General features: G+C 45.3%; 1 protein-coding gene and 1 long non-coding RNA gene across 3 annotated transcripts; one reads left to right on the top strand and one right to left on the bottom strand.

Moving 5' to 3' along the window:
- Positions 1-32: 32 nt before the first annotated feature.
- Positions 33-10,301, top strand: LOC310827499 (F-box only protein 4-like). 2 transcript variants are annotated; one of them, XM_083703657.1, is made up of 7 exons: positions 33-1,133; positions 4,300-4,535; positions 5,029-5,249; positions 6,623-6,695; positions 7,172-7,341; positions 7,570-7,748; positions 9,076-10,301. In XM_083703657.1, the coding sequence occupies exons 1-7, from the start codon at positions 957-959 to the stop codon at positions 9,163-9,165; spliced, it is 1,146 nt and encodes a 381-aa protein (XP_083559783.1). In that variant the 5' UTR covers positions 33-956; the 3' UTR covers positions 9,166-10,301. The 2 variants fall into 2 exon arrangements, with proteins under 2 accessions (XP_083559783.1, XP_083559784.1); XM_083703658.1 differs by having other exon boundaries at positions 1,043-1,133; positions 4,304-4,535.
- Positions 10,007-11,269, bottom strand: LOC310827562. Its single transcript, XR_014556415.1, has 2 exons — positions 10,173-11,269; positions 10,007-10,135 (listed from the first exon to the last, which is right to left on the bottom strand). It is a non-coding gene; the product is annotated as an uncharacterized lncRNA (long non-coding RNA).
- Between the last annotated feature and the right edge of the window lie 5,221 nt (positions 11,270-16,490).

Here is a 16,490-nt window from a genome sequence, read left to right as displayed (position 1 = left end):
AACAATGTTCAAAGCCAAGTCTGCTGGTTCTTTTTTAAGATGGAGAGCTGCATAGGGTGGTGGGGCTGAGGAACAGAGCTGATGGGGGGAGGCAAAAAATGGAAGGGGAAAAAGCTGGGAGAATGGGATGGGTTAATTTGTTTGAAACAGATGGGAGATAATGAATGGAATGGATTTGTGGAAGTGTTGGTGACTCCTGCCATGTCATAGAATACTGTAGAGTTTGAAGGGAGGACAATAGTGAACCAGTCCAACCCCATGCAATGAATTTCCTGCCCAACGTGGAGCTTGAAATCACATTCCTGAGACTTGAGTCTCATGCTCTGCCGATTGAGCTAACTCCTTTCTTGCAACTTTAAGCCATTGGTTCGTGTCCTACCCTTTAGAACAGCAGAAAACAAGCTTGCTCCATGTCCACTGTAGCCAACCAGTGGATGTTACTGACTACAACTCCCATCACCCTTGACCACTATTCATGCGTACTTTGGAGCGTATTTTTATTGCACCACGAATTCTGGAACTTCCACGTGGCTGCGAATGCTTAATCACGGGGGTTTGGCTTCTTGCGATGCTCGCGCGCTAACCCAGGACTATGTGGCGCTGGCCACGAATCCGGAGCAGCAGCGCGCAGTTGCCAGCAGGACTGGAGGGGAGGTGGCCCGAGTGCCTCCCACGCCTCCGGAACAAACCGGAGGCGGAATCCCGGTGGGGGGCGCGGCTTCTTTTTCGCCAGACTTTACTTGCGCGCAAGCAGCGGCCGCAGGAAGCCACTGCGCGCTTCGTCTTTACGCGGACGCCGCTTTCCTCCTCCTGAGACCCACCTCCTGGTGGGATCCGGGCTCCGACGCCAAGGGGCGCAGGATTCCAGCTGCTGCAGTGCCGGGGATGCTGAATTGCAGCTAAGTAAGAAGCAGCTGAGTAAGAGACGGGGAGGGTTGCCGGTGCGCCCCGGAGCGATGGCGCAGGGCGGCGGGGAGTGGCAGAGCTTGGAGACGCTCCTGCGAAGCAGCCTGCGCGTCCTGCGCGGCAAGTGGGGGCAGCAACAGCAGCCGGGGAGGCTCCCGGAGAGCGACGATCGAGCTGGGGAAGAGGAGGAGACGCAGACGACGCCCAGCGCCTTGGAGGCCCTGCCGGTAAGCGCGCCGCCGCCCCCGAGCCCGCCTGGCGTATCCCAGCGAGGCGAACGGCCGCCGTTTCCAGCAGTGTTGCCGAAAGTTCCCCATTGGAACTTCCTGTTCGCTGGGCTTCCCATTGGTCCTTTCACGGCCCCGCCCCTTTGACGCCAGGCACTTGCACTTTCCAATTTTTATTTAATTTTAATATTATAAAGATCTGTGGTGCTCAATGTTTAGGTTTAGTGAATATTAGTTTTTAAGTAAAAATTTCTGTGTTATAACTAGGATATGTTATAAGACAATCTCTATGTATTAGAAAGGGAGTTATGCAAGGAGGTTGAGGTGTTTATGTGTAATGACTGGATCTTGAGAATGTCATCAGGATCCAAGAGTATTGGAATCTGTGGACTTATGAGCATCAGCAATTAGCATGTGAAGAGGTAAAGGTAAAGGGACCCCTGACCATTAGGTCCAGTCGTGACCGACTTTGGGGTTGCGGCGCTCATCTCGCTTTATTGGCCGAGGGAGTCAGCGTACAGCTTCTGGGTCATGTGGCCAGCATGACTAAGCCACTTCTGGCGAACCAGAGCAGTGCATGGAAACGCCGTTTACCTTCCCGCCGGAGTGGTACCTATTTATCTACTTGCACTTTAACGTGCTTTTGAACTGCTAAGTTGGCAGGAGCTGGGACCGAGCAATGGGAGCTCAACCCATTGCGGGGATTCGAACCACCAACCTTCTGATCGGCTAGTCTTAGGCTCTGTGGTTTAACCCACAGCGCCACCCGCGTACCCAGAGTAAACCTGGGTAAATGTCCTAAGTGTGTACAAGTCTTTAATCCCAGTCAATCTACAGGTGCTGATGAAGTAAGGGGAACCCCTTTGTTAAGTGACACCTGGCGGGGGGAGAGATTAACCATTAGTACTTCAAAGCACCAAAAGAGCTGGCCATTAGAATGCAACTGAATAAAGGAGGCTTAGTTGTTAGGAACAGCAGAATTAGGATAAATGCCTTGGACTCCATGGCTCAGGGAACAAGCCCCTCTTGAAATGACCATGCTGTAAAATCTGGGTTCCTTCCATGCGCACTTGAAGGTGTAAACAGGTGAATAAACCATATTTCTCAAAGCTACGACAGGCTTGGCCACGACTTCAATTCTCCAAAGGAACACAGACCCTGGGGAGTGCCTGGAACCCCCTGGAATCATGCAGAGAGTGGGAGTGGCACCCAACTTTTGTAACAATATTTTGCTGCATGCCATTCCAGTCTTTGAGGGCAGTGAGACTCCAGGGGTCCCAGTGCCTATTCACCCAGGGTCTGTGTTTCCTTTTGGGAATGAGGCACAGCTGAGATTGCGGTGTCCTTATGATATCTGGTTTATTTACACATATATACAACCTGAGCCTACGATGGAGGGGTTCGCAGAACAAAAGGATCTTGTTTCCCCATAACCACAGCCTTGGATTGCAGCAAAAATCTTCCGTGGGTTTTCTTCTGCCTTTCCAGACTTCAGCTTTTTCCTCTAGGTCGAATCACAGCGAAAGGTGCTCTCAAACTCAGGATTTTGTCCTTACCTGAGAGCTGAAGAAGGGCCCCCACAAATTTGACACCTTGCATAGAGACCCCTTTCCTTTGCTGTCTTAATGGTCCATCACCCAGGTGATTACTTGGCTTGATGTGTTTTTCACGCTTGCTGTACCCAAGGATAAAATGTCTGGCACCCTGTTTAGCACCCCTAGCCTTGCTTAAATTCTAATACTTGCTGGATCCAGTGATTAAAGTTGTCTGGCTGTTATGAGACATTACAGTGGTACCTCGGGTTAAGTACTTAATTCGTTCCGGAGGTCCGTTCTTAACCTGAAACTGTTCTTAACCTGAAGCATCACTTTAGCTAATGGGGCCTCCTGCTGTCGCCGCGCCGCCGGAGCACAATTTCTGTTCTCGTCCTGAAGCAAAGTTCTTAACCTGAAGCACTATTTCTGGGTTAGCGGAGTCTGTAACCTGAAGCGTATGTAACCTGAGGTACCACTGTATTAGGTAGATCAGGGGATTATTTGTATATATTATTATGCCATTATTATTTTTATTTGGAGGTCCATTGCTGGGCATATTCACACCATAAATTTAAAGCATATGACTTCCCCCAAAGAATCCTGGGAACTTTGGTTTGTTCAGGGTGCTGGGAGTTATAGCTCTGTAAGGGGAAAATGGCAGAAAGTGAAGAGGAATTAAAGAACCTTTTAATGAGGGTGAAAGAGGAGAGCGCAAAATATGGTCTGAAGCTCAACATCAAAAAAACGAAGATCATGGCCACCTCCTGGCAAATAGAAGGGGAAGAAATGGAGGCAGTGAGAGATTTTACTTTCTTGGGCTCCATGATCACTGCAGATGGTGACAGCAGTCACGAAATTAAAAGACACCTGCTCCTTGGGAGAAAGGCGATGGCAAAGCTAGACAGCATCTTAAAAAGCAGAGACATCAGCTTGCCAACAAAGGTCCGTATAGTTAAAGCTATGGTTTTCCCAGTAGTGATGTATGGAAGTGAGAGCTGGACCATAAAGAAGGCTGATCGCTGAAGAATTGATGCTTTTGAATTATGGTGCTGGAGGAGACTCTTGAGAGTCCCATGGACCGCAAGATCAAATGCACCCATTCTTAAAGAAATCAGCCCTGAGTGGTCACTGGAAGGACAGATCCTGAAGCTGAGGCTCCAGTACTTTGGCCACCTCATTAGAAGAGAAGACTCCCTGGAAAAGACCCTGATGTTGGGCAAGATGGAGGGCACAAAGAGAAGGGGATGACAGAGGACGAGATGGTTGGACAGTGTTCTCGAAGCCACAAACATGAGTCTGACCAAGCTGCGGGAGGCAGTGGAAGACAGGAGGGCCTGGCGTGCTCTGGTCCATGGAGTCACGAAGAGTCGGACACGACTAAACGACTAAACAACAACAACAAAAGGGGAAAACTACCATTCCCAAGATTCTTTCAGGAAATTTGTGGCTTCTATATGCATGGTGTAGATCTGCTTGGTTCCGATACCGTTAGCATATATTTTGTAGTAAATCTTTTTTTAAAAATATATGCATTCTTATATACGTGAAGAGGAAATTTTGTCAGGGGCTGCTGTTAAGTTTTTATGTTTCCTAAATGATTTATGCATAAATATTTAAATTTTATTTTCCAGATAGATGTGAAGTTATACATTATGTCCTTCCTCACACCCAAAGATCTGAGTAATTTGGGAAGCACCAACCACTCCTGGAGTCTAACAATCCAGGATCCCTTGCTATGGCGTTATTTTCTCATCCGCGATCTTCCTTCCTGTCATTCTATTGATTGGGAGTCAGTCCCTGATGCAAACATATTGAATAAATCCATTTTTGAACTTCATAATAGTGCCTCATGTGACTACATGGCTGCGTAAGTATCCTCTAAAATTCCATATAGGTAATGTACATCTTTATAGGCATATGAAGGATTGTGCTGAATGCCTCCATATTTTATTTATAAAATATGTATAATATATATATATATTTGCTTTCGTAGATATATATATATACACACACACACACACACACACACACATACATATATATATATAGGAAAAGGATTTATGATAGCATAAATTAATGGACTACTCTTCAGTAAGTAATTTAAAGGTACAATTTCATGCTAAAGCCTGATTCTAAAATCACTCCTCTTTTTGTAAACATTCTTTAACTCTTGGCATCAATTATATACTTGCCCATTCGTATATCATTAAATTCTGTTGGGCTCTCTGAGTTCTCAGCACTGAGCATTTTCTTGTGTTTCTTGTGTGGGGCCCTTCAACTCATGCTGAGTCTTACCTTACTCCTCCTAAGATTTGGCAATCTATTATGGGTTGGGTTGTTGCTTTTTAATTTTTACACAGGTACAAGAAGTGTTACTCCAGGCGTAAAAGATGTCCGAAAGCCGGCCGGCCCTATTACGGATCCGTCACTTCCTTTCTGCAGTCGCTGATCACGCAGGCAGAGCCTCGCTTTGCAATGTTTGGGCCAGGCTTGGAAAATCTGGACGACTCTTTGGTGCACAGAATGATGGCGAGCCCACATATTTTGCCGCTGGCCGGTAGACCTTCTAGACAAATGCACGGTAACGTCATTTTCTTTTCTTTTAAAAGGGCCATGGTGAACATTTGAAGCCTTCTTATACTGTGTGGGATGTTTTCTGACCCTGCTACAGAACGTGGTTCAGCTGGAGGCAGAGTGGGACCAGCCCTACCCGTTAGGCAGAGAGAGGCAGAGGCTTCAGGTGGCAAATGCTGGTGGGGAGGTAGTGATTAGATGTTTGTGTGTGTGTTATGCAGCCTGGCCCCTGTAGGCCCCAAGCTACCCTTTGAAGAAGTAAGATTCAGCTGATGGCCCAGTGGGTTGTATTGCTGTCTTAGGGAGCGTCATGTTTTGGGCGGGTCTGACAGAAGGTGCCAAGTATTGTGCCTTGCCACTAACCCATTGTCTCTCCTAAAGCATGCTGGCCAGGGTGGTGGTTCTGTGAATTAATGGAGGACTAAGATTTGACAAGGGGATGCGGTTGGCGCTGTGGGTTAAACCACAGAGCCTAGGACTTGCCGATCAGAAGGTTGGCAGTTCGAATCTCTGCAATGGGGTGAGCTGCTGTTGCTCGGTCCCTGTTCCTGCCAACCTAGCAGTTCAAAAGCATGTCAAAGTGCAAGTAGATAAATAGGTACCACTCCAGTGGGAAGGTAAACGGCGTTTCTGTGCTCTGCTCTGGTTCGCCAGAAGCGGCTTAGTCATGCTGGCCACATGACCCAGAAGCTGTACACCGGCTCCCTTGGCCAGATGAGTGCTGCAACCCCAGAGTCGGCCACGACTGAACTTAACTGGATTTGACAGGACCAAGCAGTCGAGCATCAAGTTGGCCTATTTGTCCACATGCCCAAAGCCAAGGTTGGTCAAGTTATTTCGGCACCTGAATTGGAAAATTCACATAAGCCCTTCTGTCCCTCTCTGAAGCAGAGCCTAAATAATTTATTGCACAATTTAAAAACAAAACAAAAAAACCCACACTGTTGTCCATGACACTTAAAACAGCAGCTGCTTCAGTTTGCCTAATATCAGTGCCAATCTATTATATCTGGGGAATTTAAAGCTCATGCTTTCAAATGACACACTAGGCTGTCTCTGAGGGAACTGGGCAGAGGGCCTTCTTGGTAGTAGAATGCCCTCCCTTCAGATGTCAAGGAAATAACCATACAACTTTTAGAATACATCTGAAGGCAGCCCTGTATGGGGCCATTTTTAATGTCTGATGTTTTATTATGCTTTTATACTTATTGGAAGCTGCCTGACCAGAGTGCAGAGTCAGATGGACAGGATTCAAATAATAAAATTATTATTATTATTATTATTATTATTATTATTATTATTATTCATATATGATCTTCTGAAAACCTACCCGCTCTCAAATTCTTTGCCTTTCATTTCTTCTTTCTTTGTTTCAAACAGGGATAGGATCAGGGGTCACATTTCGTTCGAATGGCCAGAAATTCACCATTCTGACATTGTATACAAAAACTAGGTAAGTTGTTATCCAAGGTGCTGTTTTTCGCTTGCTTGCTTTTTTCTTCTCGAGTAACGATATTCCAACAGGGATAGGATTGTCCCCAAAGAAGAAAATTCTAGATTCTATCATCGTGTAGATTCACACAGGAATTTTCAAACACTAATTGGATTGTCTCAAGAAGAGAGCAAGCCCATTTCAAGAAGTGCTTATTCTGTGCAAATTTATTCCAAGGAAACCTTTGGCCACAATCTGGAACATGGCCTCATTTGCTCTGTTCACTCAGCAGGAATGTGGAAACTTGGATCCCCAAGAGCCAGAGTAGACCTGTGAATTGTTCGTCTTCTTGAACTGCTTGGCCTAGATGTGTACAAAAGACTACACTGTTCTTTCTTAAGGCACTAGTCCGTAGCAACTTCAGTTCTGCATAGTTTCTCCCTTCCTTCCTTCGTGCATAGTATCTGAAGAAACTGGTTTCTCTCCTCTCTTTCCAGCAAGGAAAGACTCAGAGCGAAGGAAGAGGACACTGATCCTGTCAACAAGATGTTCTCTACGGAGTCCAGTGTTGATGGGAAAATGCATTACAATCTGATCGAGCCCGTTAAAAACATGTGCAGACAAATCGATGGGTTCATCTATGCTGCAGATGCCGAGGTTGATAAAAGTAAGGAGCTTTGCTCTGTGTGGGTCAAAAAGGAATAATTATGTTATACCACCCAATCTGTTGGGGGATCTGTTGTATTCTGTATAGTTGTGTGTATATGCTTTATACCAATGAAAACCTTTACAAACTAAATAAACGTAAGGGCTTCTGAATGATGCCAACATAGCTTTTAGGGTACAGCTGGCAGAGGTTGGCAAAGCCTTTATCTTCCTCATTCTCTTTTTGCAGGAAACAACCGTCAACTTGAATTTGACTGGCTGGCAGCAATGCTTGACCCAGTCCTTGGCCCTACAGATAGACCTCTGCTTGTCCTGTCCTGCGTTTCCTGTGCTGAGATAGAAAGGATTCCTTGTGTTTACATGGCGCATCAGCTGCAGCTGAACCTGCTTGGCCCGCGGCCATGGATGGTAGCATTTATTATTATTATTATTTTGCTCTTGTTTGTTTTGTTTAAGTGTCTGCCCCAGCCTGCATTCCACTTTTGGAATTATGAAACAGATTGACAATAGGTTATGGAAGCACTATTACTCCACTTGGTGTAAATTGAGGCTACCAATCTTTTCTCAGTTATATGGAAGTAATCCCTGTTAAACCTAAGGTGACTGACTTCTGAGTAGATCTGTACAGAATTTAACTGTAGGTTACAGAACGGGCCTGTACCTAGGATGGCTTTTTTAAAAAAACAACAACAAAGGATTACAGTGGTATCTTGGGTTACAGACACTTCAGGTTACATACGCTTCAGGTTATAGACTCCGCTAACCAAGAAATAGTACTTCGGGTTAAGAATTTTGCTTCAGGATGAGAACAGAAATTGTGCAGTGGCTGCGCAGCGGCAGCAGGAGGCCCCATTAGCTAAAGTGGTACCTCAGGTTAAGAATGGACCTCCAGAACGAATTAAGTTCTTAACCTGACGTACCACTGTACAGTTGTATCTTGGATTCTGAACACCCTGGAACTCGGACGTTTTGGCTCCTGAACGCCGCAAACCCGGAAGTGAGTGTTCTGGTTTGCAAACGTTCTTTTGGAACCCAAATGTCCGACAGGGCTTCTGCAGCGTCTACTTGGCTGCAGGAAGCTCCTGCTTTGTTTTCTGAACGTTTTTAAAGTCGAACGGTCTTCTGGAAGGGTTCCATTCGATTTCCAAGGTACGACTGTATGTCTATAGCAGCCTGTAGTCCAGATTTAGCCCACAAGGGCATTTTCCCTGCACTGTGCTCACCTGCTCACACCTGATGTCATATGTGATACCAGGTGTGGGACAGGCAGAGATGCAGCTGCCGATTGGCAGTCTTAAGGTGCATCGTGAGTTGTGCATTGCCAAGGGAATGCAGGCTTTAGCTGGAGACTGGTGGAGTCAATGCCTGCCAGATAAAAACAGTTCATTCCACAGGAAGTTCACTCACAGAGGCAATGCCTGCAGAAAGCAGGCCAGTGGACTCGTAATCTGGTGAACCGGGTTCGCGTCTCCGCTCCTCCACATGCAGCTGCTGGGTGACCTTGGGCCAGTCACACTTCTCTGAAGTCTCTCAGCCCCACTCACCTCACAGAGTGTTTGTTGTGGGGGAGGAGGGGAAAGGAGAATGTTAGCCGCTTTGAAACTCCTTCGGGTAGTGATAAAGCGGGATATCAAATCCAAACTCTTCGTTCAGCTCCATGTCGATCAAGCTGAAACCTCAAGCACCTTAGCTTTGTGTAAGATACTGACATTTGCTTCTTTCTTGGCTTTTACAGGTTCAGGATACTGAGGTTTCCACGTTGGATGGACTGGTAGATGGAATTCAGTGGCTACTGGAACAAACCGAATGTAAAAATGCCCAGTAAATCAGGCATGCTTACAAATGCCAGTGTGATTTAAAAGAAAAGAAAACAAATGCCTTATTTACAAGCAAGTCTTGAGGCGGGCACAATTTCTCCCTAATTTGACACGAGCTGAGAAGAGGTTTTTGTGCATAACACGGACCAACATTGCCCTAAACCTGTTGCTATTTAAAATGCAGACTGGATAATACAGAAAAGGGAGGGATTATACCTTAAGGGGGGGGGCATTGGCATAGTGGTGACGCTCCTCTTATGCTAGTGCCCCTCCCCATTGGCAAGTTTATCCAGTAGTAAATCTCCTCTGAGAGGTGCCAGGCTGCTGCCATTTAAATTTCCCACAATGACTTCAATGTAACATTGCTTTGGGGCAACACCAGAGAATTACGATGGTAGGCACTCAATCCTGAGCACCAGATTTATTTATTTAAAAAGGAAGGTGGGGGACGGGGACTGGCAGCTGCCCAAAGATGCCATGTGGTGATGCCAGGCTTGCTGGATTCTAGTTGTGTTAGGCTGTTGATGGCGCTGACAGTATCCAATGCAGGTTGGAATGTCAAGCTTTTAATCAGGTAATTCTGGACCATAATGCACACGTTTAGTGGAATCTCTGCAATAGAAGGGTAACTGATGGACATTTCTTGGAGTGGAGAATATGAATGACCATTTTATCAAGTGCACATAAGAGAAAAGTTGGGCATGTGCCCCCACCCAAGTTTATTGTTAATGCCCAACATGTTTCCGAAAATGATTTTCCTTCAGGGGTCAATCTAAAACCCATACAAAAACTTTCTTTCTTTCTTTCTTTCTTTCTTTCTTTCTTTCTTTCTTTCTTTCTTTCTCTCGCTCTCTCGCTCTCTTGCTCTTACCATATGTCTCAGAAAACCACTTAAAACATCTTAACAAAGAAACTTGCTCTGGTCAAATTCATTGGGAACAATCAATCAAACCTTACCTCTTGTTCTCTAACTCACACCTGCAAAACAGAAAAGTGTTGCTGGTATAAACCAAACACAATAACTTGAAATACAATGCAATGTCTTTCTGAACCCAGTTCTACTGGAAACTACAAATATTGCTTTCTCAGAAGGAAAAAAAGGAGGGCATTGGTGAAAGAGAACAAATAAAACAATATCACAGCACTTTCTATTTACGCTTTTTGTTGGAACATTGCAGGAAGAAAAAAAAATAGTACGGAGGTTTCTTTCCTTGGCCATATGAAGCTATGAGGTTGAATGCCCTACTAAATGTTCGCTTATACAGAGGGGGTATTTTGAAGGTCGTTGAGTTTGGCCGACTGTAGAACAGGTTTTCTTTTTACAAACACATTCAATCGCATGCACATTACTGCATGCCCACTTGGGGCAAGGAGAATTTCACCGTGTCTTTGGATGGATAAAGTTCTTCATGTGTGTCTACTGTTTCTCACAGTGATGTGTGTTTACTGTGATAAGTTGCCAGTTGTTAAACGAAAACCAGAACAAGGGAGGCATGGCACCGGATACAGGAAAACAAATGAGAAGAACTCAAAATGGACTTCCAAATGTTAGCTGTAGTTAATAATACTGCCTCCAGCAGTGGCGGGAGAGCATCGCCATCGTGGCCAGCAGTGATCAATAACCTTATCCTCCATGAATTTGTCTAAACCAGGATTTCCCAAACTTAGGTCTCCAGCTGTTTTTTTAGACTACAACTGCCATCATCCCTAGCCAGCAGGACGAGTGGTTGGGGATGATGGGAATTGTAGTCCCAAAACAGTGGGAGACTCAAGTTTGGGAAACCTTGGTCTTAACCTTTTTTTAAAGACATGCTGGCCATTACTACCTCTTGTAGTATTCCATAGTTTTAACTATGCATGGCATTAACAAGGGCTTTCTTTTGACCTAAATGTGCCTGCATTCAGCTTCATTGGCCATCCTAAAGTTCTGGTATTATGAAAGAGGAAGAACAACCTTTTCCCATCCATTTTCTTCCTCCACGCCGTGTGTGCCCACTCTTAGTTGCCTTTCCTATTAACTGAAGGTAAAGGGACCCCTGACCATTAGGTCCAGTCGTGAGCGACTCTGAGGTTGCAGCACTCATCTCGCTTTATTGGCCGAGGGAGCCGGCGAACAGCCGCTTCTGGCGAACCAGAGCAGCGCACGGAAACGCCGTTTACCTTCCCGCCGGAATGGTACCTATTTATCTACTTGCACCTTGACGTGTTTTCAAACTGCTAGGTTGGCAGGAGCAGGGACTGAGCAATGGGAGCTCACCCCATCACAGGGATTCGAACCGCCAACCTTCTGATCGGCAAGCCCTAGGCTCTGTTGTTTAACCCACAGCGCCACCTGCATCCCTCCTATTAACTAAAAGGTCCCAAATTCACAAGCCGCTTCCCTTTGAGTACGTGCCTACAGCATAATCTACAGCCTAATACATACATATAGCTAAGGAAGCTCTACCACAGCCTTGCATTGCTATGCCCATTCCCTTGAAGTAGGAAGTCTTCCTGCACAAGTTGGAGCCAGTGTGGAATAGTGGTTGGCGTGCTGGACTAGGACCTGGGAGATGAGAGTTTGAATCCTGACTCGGCCATGAGTCTCACTTGGGCCAGTGGCTGTCTCTCGCCTTAACCTACCGTGTAAGACTGTAGTGAGATTGGTGGAGGCATGGACACCACCTTGAGCATCTTAGTGGAAAGATGGGGTATAAATGTAAAAAAATAAATGTAGACTTCACTAGTGGAGGGCAATAGACAAAGATGCCCACAGGAAGGAGGGGGGAGTTGTAACAGTTGTAGATACAGATGTGTTTTAACTTACTGCTAATTGTCTTTAAATGATTTAAAATTGATTATTCTAATATTTCTTTTAAACTGCCTGAAGGTTTTGCTACAGTCAAATTATATTACTATGTTTTGTTAAATAAAAAAATTAAAATGTATGAATCGCCTTCTCCTTAAGACTAAGGTGACTTATGTTAAAAAAATATATGTAAATATAAATAAAGCTAGGTTTTTAAACTATACAGAATGAACACCTTTTGGGCCAGCTGGAAAAACCTATCGGAACAAATATGTCTTTAGTTGTGTCTCAAAAGTACAAACTCTGGGTGGCGCTGTGGGTTAAACCACAGAGCCTAGGACTTGCCGATCAGAAGGTTGGCAGTTCAAATCCCCAAGATGGGTTGAGCTCCCTTTGCTCGGTCCCTGTTCCTGCCAATCTAGCAGTTCAAAAGCACGTCAAATTGCAAGTAGATAAATAGGTACCGCTCTGGCAGGAAGGTAAACGGCGTTTCTGTGTGCTGCTCTGGTTCGCCAGAAGTGGCTTAGTCATGCTGGCCCCATGACCCGGAAGCTGTACGCCGGCTTCCTCGGCCAATAAAGCGAGATGAGCGCCGCAACCCCAGAATCATCTGCGACTGGACCTAATGGTCAGGGGTCCCTTTACCTTTTTTACTGAGTCTCAGCAGGGATGCTGTCCCCTGGAACCAGCCCTGCCGCACGGAAAGCCCTGCTCCTAAGTTGTTGCGGAGTTGGCTCCTGATATTTTAGGGGCTTCCAAACGAAACTCCACTGTACAACAGAGTAATCTATGTTTACTCAGAAGTATGTCTACTATGCAGTTCAGGCTTTACCTGCAAGCAAGTGTTCAAACTATTGCACCTCCTTCCCAGCCACCAGGTGTCACCTATGTTACACTGGAGTGAAGAACAGAATTTAGAAAAAAAATCTAGCTCCTTTTTATCTACCTGCATTTTGCATTCGGGTGTGAATGGGTGAAAGAGTTGTTGAGCTTTTTGGGAGGGGGGTTTTAAAGCACTTTTTCTGCAAAAACAACAATTTTGGAATGAGTTGCCATTCGTCCGGGTTTCCCCAGATGTTTTGCTGATTGCTGAGAATTTGAGGCCAAATCCTGTATACATCCAGGACATTTGGCAGCCCTAGTGTAGCTCAGCTATTGTGTGTGCATATGGGGATACTGTAGACTCATTGACCTTGTGCATAACTATGAGTTGGACTTCCAAAACATTTGGAAACCAAAGTGCGGCTTCTGGTTGGTGGCAGGAAGCGGAAGCCCCGTTGGACATTCGGCTTCCAAAAATAGTTTGCAAACTGGAATAGCCAAAACGTTTGCGAACTCAGCTGTTTGAAAACCAAGGTACGACTGTACTGCTCAGCTGTGTACATAGGTACCTGTACTCAGATTGTTCCCTCACTGAATGTAACGTGGAGTTCCCTACAAAGAAGAAAGATTGAGGAAACGGCAACCAAGAAGAAACGGAAATTGCACTTGGATTAGGCGCAGAGTAGAGAAAGTTGAGCAGGCTTGTTCTATAAAAACCAAAAGTCTGATTTTAGATCCCTTTTGACTGACTTTTTGTACAATAGACTCATCCTCTGGACCGACCAAAAAATGTCAGGTCTTGACTCTGCCTCCTGTCTAAGGGAGCTTCATATTGTAAGGTGTCGTTCAAATCTCAAAATGGGGCATTGGCAACAGTCTACTTTTTTATGAAAAGCTTACAGGATTCCTCCCACCACCACCCTACCCCAGAAGGATAAAACTGCATTAACCTGTGTGGATGCTCCCCCCAAAATGATGAAATGCTTGTCTGAGCACCCACCCCACAATAAATCCTTCTCTAAAAGCATTGCAAGATCTGTTCAGGGTAGACTTTGCCGCAAGTCTCTGCCTAGGGACCAGAATCTCTTATTTCCAGATTTGGCATTACTGGGAATGACTATCCCTCTCATAGACCAAACCTACCAGAGAGGCTGTAATAATGGTAGATGTTCCAATGTGCTGTTTTGCTAGCAGATGATTCCCTCTGCTTGCGATTTAGTCTCCCAAAGGATCAGCATACCAAACAAACTTAACAACGATATTCTAAATAAGCGCCATTAGCAAGTCTGTGAAGCAGCATCAAACTGCCAATGTTTATTCCTGTGGGCTTTTTTGCTGAAAGTTGAATTAGCATATGAGGTAACTGAACCAAAACAAGTGCTTTTAACTTTGGAAACTGTGGAAGGTAGGGCTTGCGTATTACTTGACAAGTGGTAACATCAAACTAAATTGAAGCCATTTAGAGGAACAAACCCAAAGATGAATTTCCCTATGGGAGAATAGCAGCTTGGCAATGTTCCTGTTTAAAAGTCTGCTGGCTCATTTGCGAAGTTGGGCTGGGGGAATCCAGATTGGAAGGGTTTGGAATATGTACTCTCAGCAACCAGAAACATCATAGCCAGACACTGCAGAGACCTGTCAGGAGTAAGCATGGAACAATGGTATCAAATAGTATGGGAAACAGCCTTATTAGAAAGACTAAACAACAAACTGAAACTGACATGGGGGCAAATAGAAGAAGATGCCCTTCCCCTTTATAACATACTTACTTGGAAAATCAATACAACCCAGGTGGTTAAGAAAGCCCAACAGACACTCCATCTCCTCAGAGTATTGTGAAAGAACGATGTCAATCAATATTTGATTATCTCCTTCTACCGGTCCACAATAGAAAGTGTCCTTTCATGCTGCATCATGGTGTGGTACGCTGGTTTGATATCAACTGATAGGAAGTGCCTACAGAGGGTGGTGAATACAGCACAAGATATTATGAGCTATCCTGTGAATCCGCTGGATGACATTGCGGAAGAACGTTGCCTCAGGAGAGTGAGGAAAATTCTCAGGGATGATTCACACCCTGGCCGGCACTTTCTTGATCTCCTGCCCTCGGGCAGAAGATATAGAAGCATGATTAGTCGCACCAACAGGGTAAAGAACAGCTTCTATCCGTGGGCTGTTAGGCTGCTGAATGAAAAGATAACAACAGGGCAACTGACTTTCAGGTTTGGTGTGTGTGTGTGTCAGTACAGCCAATCAAAGACAACCAACCACACCTTAGGGCAATGATGGTCAAATTTGTCCTCCAGCTGTTTTGGGACTACAACTCCCATCATTCCTAGCTAACAGGACCAGTGGTCAGGGATGATGGGAACTGTAGTCTAAAAATAGCTAGAGGGCCAAGTTTGGCCATCACTGCCCTAGGCCAACCCCAACCTCTCTCACCACCAAAGGAATGCAAGCAAATAGTAAAGAGAACCCGCACAGGCGACACTGACACAAAACCCCACACATACACTAAGTAGAAGAATAGAAGCATTGCTACCTGACCCCTCCCCACTCACTTCTTTCCCCCTTTTCTTCCTAATGTAACACTAATGTCTCAACAAATGAAACTAATCTGTGGAAAATGTAACTCGAAAAAAGAGACATTGCACATACTTCTGTAAAACAGGAAATCTCTCTCTCTCTCTCTCTCTCTCTATATATATATATATATATATACCAATTCCCCTTCATGGATCACTGCCTTGCCGTGGCGAAGGGGCTTGAAGAACTCAGAGAAGCTATGAACTATGCCGAGCAGGGCACCCAAGATGAACAGGTCATAGTGGAGAGTTTTGACCAAACGTGATCCACCTGGAGGAGGAACCGGCAAGCCACTCCAGTATCCCTGCCAAGAAAACTCCATGGACAAAGACAACAGGCATATAAAAGATATGACACTGGAAGATGAGCCCCTCAGGTCGGAAGGCGTCCAACATGCTACTGGGGAAGAGCGGAGGGCAAGTACAAGTAGATCCAGAGCTGATGAAGCGGCTGGGCCAAAGCCGAAAGGACGCTCAGTTGCGGATATGCCTGGAAGCGAAAGGAAAGTCCAATGCTGTAAAGAAAAATATTGCATAGGAACCTGGAATGTAAGAACCATGAACCTGGGTAAGTTGGAGGTGGTCAAAAATGAGATGGCAAGAATAAATATTGACATCCTGGGCATCAGTGAACTAAAATGGACGGGAATGGGTGAATTCAGTTCGGATGACCATCATATCTACTACTGTGGGCAAGAAACCCATAAAAGAAATGGAGTGGCCCTCATAGTCAACAAAAGAGTGGTGAAAGCTGTACTGGGATGCAATCTCAAAAATGATAGAATGATCTCGATACGAATCCAAGGCAGACCTTTTAACATCACAGTAATCCAAGTTTATGCACCAACTACTTGTGCTGAAGAAACTGAAATTGACCAATTCTATGAAGACTTACAAGACCTTATAGAAGTGACACCAAATAAGGATGTTCTTCTCATTATAGGGGATTGGAATGCTAAAGTAGGGAGTCAAGAGATAAAAGGAACAACTGGCAAGTTTGGCCTTGGAGATCAAAACGAAGCAGGGCAAAGGCTAATAGAGTTCTGTCAAGAGAACAAGCTGGTCATCACAAACACGCTTTTCCAGCAACACAAGAGACGACTCTACACATGGACATCACCAGATGGGCAGCATCGAA

The sequence above is a fragment of the Podarcis gaigeae genome, assembly GCF_964106915.1.
Source record: "Podarcis gaigeae genome assembly, chromosome: 11".
Classification (NCBI taxonomy): Eukaryota; Metazoa; Chordata; class Lepidosauria; order Squamata; family Lacertidae; genus Podarcis; species Podarcis gaigeae.
Note: the sequence above shows the minus strand (reverse complement) of the source record. Positions and strands in the feature narration are given on the sequence as shown.

Coding starts and splice junctions, on each gene's coding strand:
- LOC310827499 (XM_083703657.1), top strand. CDS start 957: ATGGCGCAGGGCGGCGGGGAGTGGCAGAGCTTGGAGACGCTCCTGCGA. Junction 7,342..7,569: donor AGATGCCGAGGTTGATAAAA/GTAAGGAGCTTT, acceptor CTCTTTTTGCAG/GAAACAACCGTCAACTTGAA. Junction 7,749..9,075: donor TTGGCCCGCGGCCATGGATG/GTAGCATTTATT, acceptor TGGCTTTTACAG/GTTCAGGATACTGAGGTTTC.